Source organism: Gadus chalcogrammus, chromosome 21 (assembly GCF_026213295.1).
Source record: "Gadus chalcogrammus isolate NIFS_2021 chromosome 21, NIFS_Gcha_1.0, whole genome shotgun sequence".
NCBI lineage: Eukaryota > Metazoa > Chordata > Actinopteri > Gadiformes > Gadidae > Gadus > Gadus chalcogrammus.
The window spans coordinates 17,529,024-17,534,540 of record NC_079432.1 but is presented as its reverse complement, the minus strand read 5'-3'; the positions used below and the strand labels follow the sequence as shown (position 1 = coordinate 17,534,540).

General features: G+C 49.6%; 1 protein-coding gene across 1 annotated transcript in view; it reads right to left on the bottom strand.

The window, feature by feature from the left end:
- Nucleotides 1-2,073: 2,073 nt before the first annotated feature.
- The window catches only part of LOC130375001 (fibronectin type III domain-containing protein 1-like), an 11,151-nt gene continuing 7,707 nt past the window's right edge, over nucleotides 2,074-5,517 (bottom strand). The window contains exons 4-8 of the mRNA XM_056581984.1: nucleotides 5,190-5,269; nucleotides 4,736-4,765; nucleotides 3,891-4,052; nucleotides 3,457-3,579; nucleotides 2,074-3,055 (exon numbers count right to left, since the gene is read on the bottom strand). Of these exons, the coding sequence (XP_056437959.1) occupies nucleotides 2,940-3,055; nucleotides 3,457-3,579; nucleotides 3,891-4,052; nucleotides 4,736-4,765; nucleotides 5,190-5,269 (511 nt within the window). The 3' untranslated portion in view covers nucleotides 2,074-2,939. The remainder of the gene's footprint in view (nucleotides 3,056-3,456; nucleotides 3,580-3,890; nucleotides 4,053-4,735; nucleotides 4,766-5,189; nucleotides 5,270-5,517) is intronic.

The window sequence follows — 5,517 nt, the reverse complement described above, 5'->3', positions numbered from 1 at the left end:
GCGCACGCACACACGTGGTCATTGTTTTCAGCAGAAAAGATAATACTCTATGGTCTTTCTGTTGGTTCCATGGTTTGGTTGAGCCAAGCAAATCCTTGCCTTTAGGAATATTGTTAACTTAGTGGTCTACAGCCACACAACCCACTGAGAAATACTGCATGGCCTGGGGAGACAACTGGCCTGGTAACTGTTCTGTTTGAAGCCACTAAAAATGCAAACATCCAGGGTGGTCCATTAGCACATCTTTATGAAAATGATCTCTCTCCTCTTCTCGTTTTCCATTCCTCTCCCTCCTCCCCTCCCATCCTCTCTTCTCCTCTATCCTCCCTTTACTGGCGCATGAAGAGATTCAATTGAAATCATATCTCTATCTTTTGGGGTCAAACCAGAGTTTCACACGGGTGTGATGGTGGGGCCGGTGATGGTGGCGATGGTGGTGATGGTGGTGATGGTGGGGGCGGTGATGGTGGGGGCGGTGATGGTGGTGATGGTGGCGATGGTGGTGATGGTGGTGATGGTGGTGATGGTGGTGATGGTGGTGATGGTGGTGATGGTGGTGATGGTGGGGGCGGTGATGGTGGTGATGGTGGTGATGGTGGTGATGGTGGTGATGGTGGTGATGGTGGTGATGGTGGTGATGGTGGCGATGGTGGTGGTAGGGGTGGTACCCAAACAAATATGTTGGAACGGTGTGTTGACACAGGGTCCATCATTCCATTAGAGAAATAACATTTCAGGTTCTTCTAGAGATCTCAGGGCCCTTTAGATCGCAACTGCCATGGCCCAACTGAGACGAAGCAATTCAACCGCAGGCCAGGCGCTGCAGGTTAGGAGAGGTTGCAGGGCCGATTGCAAAAGAACAAAAAGATTCACAGTAGATGACTACAGCCAAATGAGTTGGAGTGGAGTGGCCTGACTAACCCTTTGTTGCGTTCTTTATGAGACTCATTTATCATAAATCTGGACGTCTGTTTCCATCCTCCCATTGTCCTCAGCTCTGTCCCGGTCAGGGCTGCTGGAGCAAGGGGGCGGAGGGGGGGGGGGGGGGGGCAGGGAAACGAGGCCTTTTGCTACGGGTCATTGAGTCATTCTGGGAACTCTTAATAGCTGCGTTTTTTACATTTTCAAAACATTGGTTGATCCAAGATTTGTAGATTAGAAGCCCAACGCAACCCTTAACTGGATCAATGGTGCAGAACTATGGCTAGACATCAAACCAGAACCTAATAATGAACCACTTACCCTTTAATAAAAGCCATGCACATTCAAAATTCTTATATACTATTATAAAATAATGGATTAAGACTGGAGGCAGTCGGGCGATTGGCACCAACCTCCTAACGTCATGTGTGCTTCACCGTTATGATCGCCTCCTGTGGAGCACAAAAACACTCTGGGGCACCGCAGCCAGCCCCCCCCCCCCCCCCCCCCAAAGAGCCTGATTGGATCCTTGGTCTTATTGACTCAGCCCAGCCTGTCCTATGCCCCCCGCCCCCCCCCCCCCGATAACCTGGATGCTAGTTCTTATTGACCCAGCCCCGCCAGTCCTAGTCCTGCTCTGACATAGTTTTTATATGAGCAACAATTTAGCCCTTTCTGTTTCTGGGAAAACATCGATCAATACGAAGCAGGCACCACCCAGAGGGTGTGGGGCTCAGTGTTGAGAGAGAGATCAGGGTTCTTGCCAACAACGTCCAAAGTGAATCCCCTCCCCATACTCCATTGTATTACACAAGTTATGGAGGTGGCTATGAAGTGAAGGATTTGCAGGACTTATAATACATATACTAAATGTATTAGCGAGCTGCCAATCTGTGTCATCCAGGATGACACAGAATCCTCTCTCTCTCTCTCCTCTCTTTCTTCACACCTGGGCCCGGTGTATCGTTCCCTTATGTGCTGGCTAAACTCTCCCCTCACTACCCCAGGCAGACTCTCAGGGCTCTCCTCTGTCAACGCCTCGGCTCTCCTCTCGCCTCCCACTTCTCCTGCGGGTGATCCCTGACGTGTCCTGTCGAGGTGGTTGCTATACCAACAAATAACCTTCTGATTCATGGCTCAGGATTCCGGCGGTTTCCATAGCATCCTTTATTTAGCCTCCCACAGTTCCTGAGCAAAAAAAAACATTTTTATTTATAATTTTTTTTCCTGAATACATACACTTTTTGTGTGCGGGCATCTGGTTCAAAATAAGCAACTAAAAGGATCTTCCAAAAAACACAATACCGGTTTTGTTTTCCATTCCATTACACTGTGAGATTAAAAATCAACTCATTTTGTCAACACTTATGCACGCCTCAAATGCCAACGGGCATGGTGTATTCATCCTTCTTCTCAGTTTTGTTTGTGTTTCGTTGGTCCAAAGCGGCCCGTTTGAATGCTGGTGTGGATGGTGTGCCTTCTTTCTTTCTGATGAGATCAGATCTCCGGTTTGAGGGACCTGTCTGTTGAATAGTTGGGTAGTACAATAAAGACGCTTTCCGATCCGGAACACAAAAAGAGTTAAACCGAGCAAGAGCAACATGCTTCTTTTCCCCTCATATACAGACTGCTTAATATAACAAGTGCATTGTACATGACACACATTAGAGTTAGTTACTATATTCTTCTTCCTCTCAAGCTTGTTATTAGACTTGCCATAATGTCCTTTAGCAAAAAAAGTCAATGTTTTTGTTGACATTGGCACACAAGGTTGAGGGTTGAAATCCAGCAGGAGGTAGGGGCGCTGAGGAGCCCTCGGTTATTGACGTTCATCGCTGGAAACATCTCCTTCCTGTGCTCACCGCCTACTTCCTGTGATCACCACCTACTTCCTGTGATCACCGCCTCCTTCCTGTGATCCCCAACAGCTTCCTGGGATCCCCACCCACTTCCTGTGATCCTCACCCACTTCCTGGGATCCCAACCTCCTTCCTGTGATCCCGCCCCCCCTCCTGTGATCACCACTTCCCGGGAATGGGGACCCCGCACTCATACCAGCCCACAAAGGGGTGGGGGGTGCGTCGTCCGATGGTCCCGAACCGGACGGGCTCCTGTCGGTGGGAACGGTAGAATCCTGCAGCATGGAAAGAGATGACGATCACCGCAGAGGAGAGGGAATCGGAGAGAGGGATGTTGTCAGAAGTAACTATGGTAACACACATGGTGGAGTGGTGGAATATTTATGGCGGATCAGTTTCATGAACAGTCTCAAATAAGTTGGCAAGTGGCACACGTACTTTTGAGTCAATCAGAAGAAAATAATAGACGGCAATGACCCACCCCTGATCAATGATGGCGCGGTTCCCCGGGGATACATGTAACTTGTCTTTTGGTCTTTTGCTATAGCTTATAAATCGAGATTATTCTTTTTTTATCTCACCGAATAACTGTATTTGTATGGTTGCTGGCACTCAATCATACACAAATCCTAAAGTAAAAGGCATCAATCGTAGGGAGAGGGATGGATGTGCTCACCTTGAGCTGCTGGCAGTGCGTTGGACTGGTAGACGGGGCCCGTCCTTCCATCGAAGTACGAGTCCACGAACTGGCAGTGGTCCTCCCCCTGGCCGGACGTGTCTGCTATACTGTAGAACGGCTCTGGAAAGAACAGGGAGGAGGGGAGCAGTGAGGAGTCATAAACGTACTCGCTCCAAATGTTCCATTATGTAATGGAAGCTGAAATGTGACAATAAAATCAAATTGCTGAGGGAGAGAATTTGAGAGGGAGAAGAGAGAGAGCGAGAGAGGACATACAGGGACACAGTGAAAAGAGCTAAAGAGAGAGAGAGAAGGAAATAAAGAGAAGGGGGATGAGTTTAAGCAACAGTTGGTGATCGAGGCGGACACACGTAGATGCAGCTTTTAAGTAATATAAATATCTACAATCACAAAGATATTGATTGGTTTACCCCTCAGCCCCTCCCCCATGAAGATCTTGTATCGCAGGGAGTTGCAGAGGATCACTCCCACAAACTTCCTGTACCAGGTGCGCTTGACGTACTGGCTGCCCTTGCAGCCGCTGTGGGCGTGGTTATACTTGAAGGAGAAGGGAATCCAAATGGGCTCCCCACCTAGACAGAGAAGCCAGGGCGGTTGGTTGTGTGAGAAAACATTGAGCATTGAGTCAGACAGAACGTGAGCCCAGTATCCCCATCATTAATTAGGCTAGCCGCACTCTGACAGACGAATTAATGTCCAGTGATTTCAGTTTAAAAGCTCAGGGAGGAAAAAAATGCTTTCCGGCGCTCGCTTCCAAACATTGACAGATTACTCCGAACCCCGCTGCCACGCGCCGCTGTAGCCTGGGCAGCGCGGAGTCCTGTCGGTAGCGCGCAGCGACGCATGCTAGAGCTCAAGTTAAGAGGGGAGAGCAGGAGAGCGATGGGCCCGCCACGCCGTAAATCATCTTAATGCACTGCGCTCAGCGAGTGGAGCCGGCAAGACCTGCCAATGGCTGGAGGCGACCGGCGGGCTGAGAGACGGCACGTCACTCCATCACCGGGGCGGCACCGGCGGAGCCTGGGCTCCTGCGTGTACCGACGCCACCCTTCCAGCGCTGCTGCGACGCCACGGGTATTTGGGCCTCCAAAATGGCGTGCTTTATGCGAGGGGCGTCTGGCTATTACCATGATGGGGACTGGCTTGCTGCACAGATGGCCAGCTCTTCAGAAAGCTCAACACTGGATTCCATAGAAAATAAGCCACAAAAAAAAGGCAAACAGAGTTGAGCGATCGGCCAGGGGGAGGCACTTACCAGGTGGTCTTTCAATGAGCAGGGGATCGTCTGAAAAGCAGCAAGCAGAGAGGGTGCAGGTTACTTGGTTTCCAGGGAGGAACTGCACCGTGTGACAGCGCCGTCAAAGTGCTGATGCGTTCACCTGGTTACGCATGGGAAAACGCTGACCCTGTCCTGTCTAATGCGCTGCGCAGCTGTGAGCCCGCTGCCCTGTGGCTGCGGAGCCTCACACTTTCATGGGAATGACTACTCATCAACCCATAAAGTCATCAGCACCTTTTATGTGTTGTGTACGACGACTACGTATGTGGCTGACACTCATGTTATTTGGCGCAGTCAAAGTAATGACTGCCAGAAGCTATGGTACATTTAGTTTGAGTTACTTTTTTAACATTGGTTCGCAAAGCACATCAATCTGACTAAATCAATGTGTCGTCTGCGACAGAGTGTGTGAAACGCACGGCACACACACCTGATTCGGTCACGTACGTGAGCGTTTCGCTCACAGGCCCCAAACCAAACACGTTCTTGGCCTGAACTTTGAAGTAGTACCTGAATTGGAAGTAGAAGAAACACACACAAACAGATGTCATTAGGGATTTAATGAGTTGGGACTAGGCTGTTAATATGACTCTCAGCCAGGGTTTTGTTTTGGCCGAAGGGCTATGAGATGAAAAATATTGATGACCAGAGCAGCTGACTTGGCGCATTGCACTCCTAGGGCCTGATTTAAGAGGGGCCCTTTCATTCTCATGAATCCAAAGCGAGCTGCGTTTGCAAAAAAATATCTCTGAGGCACA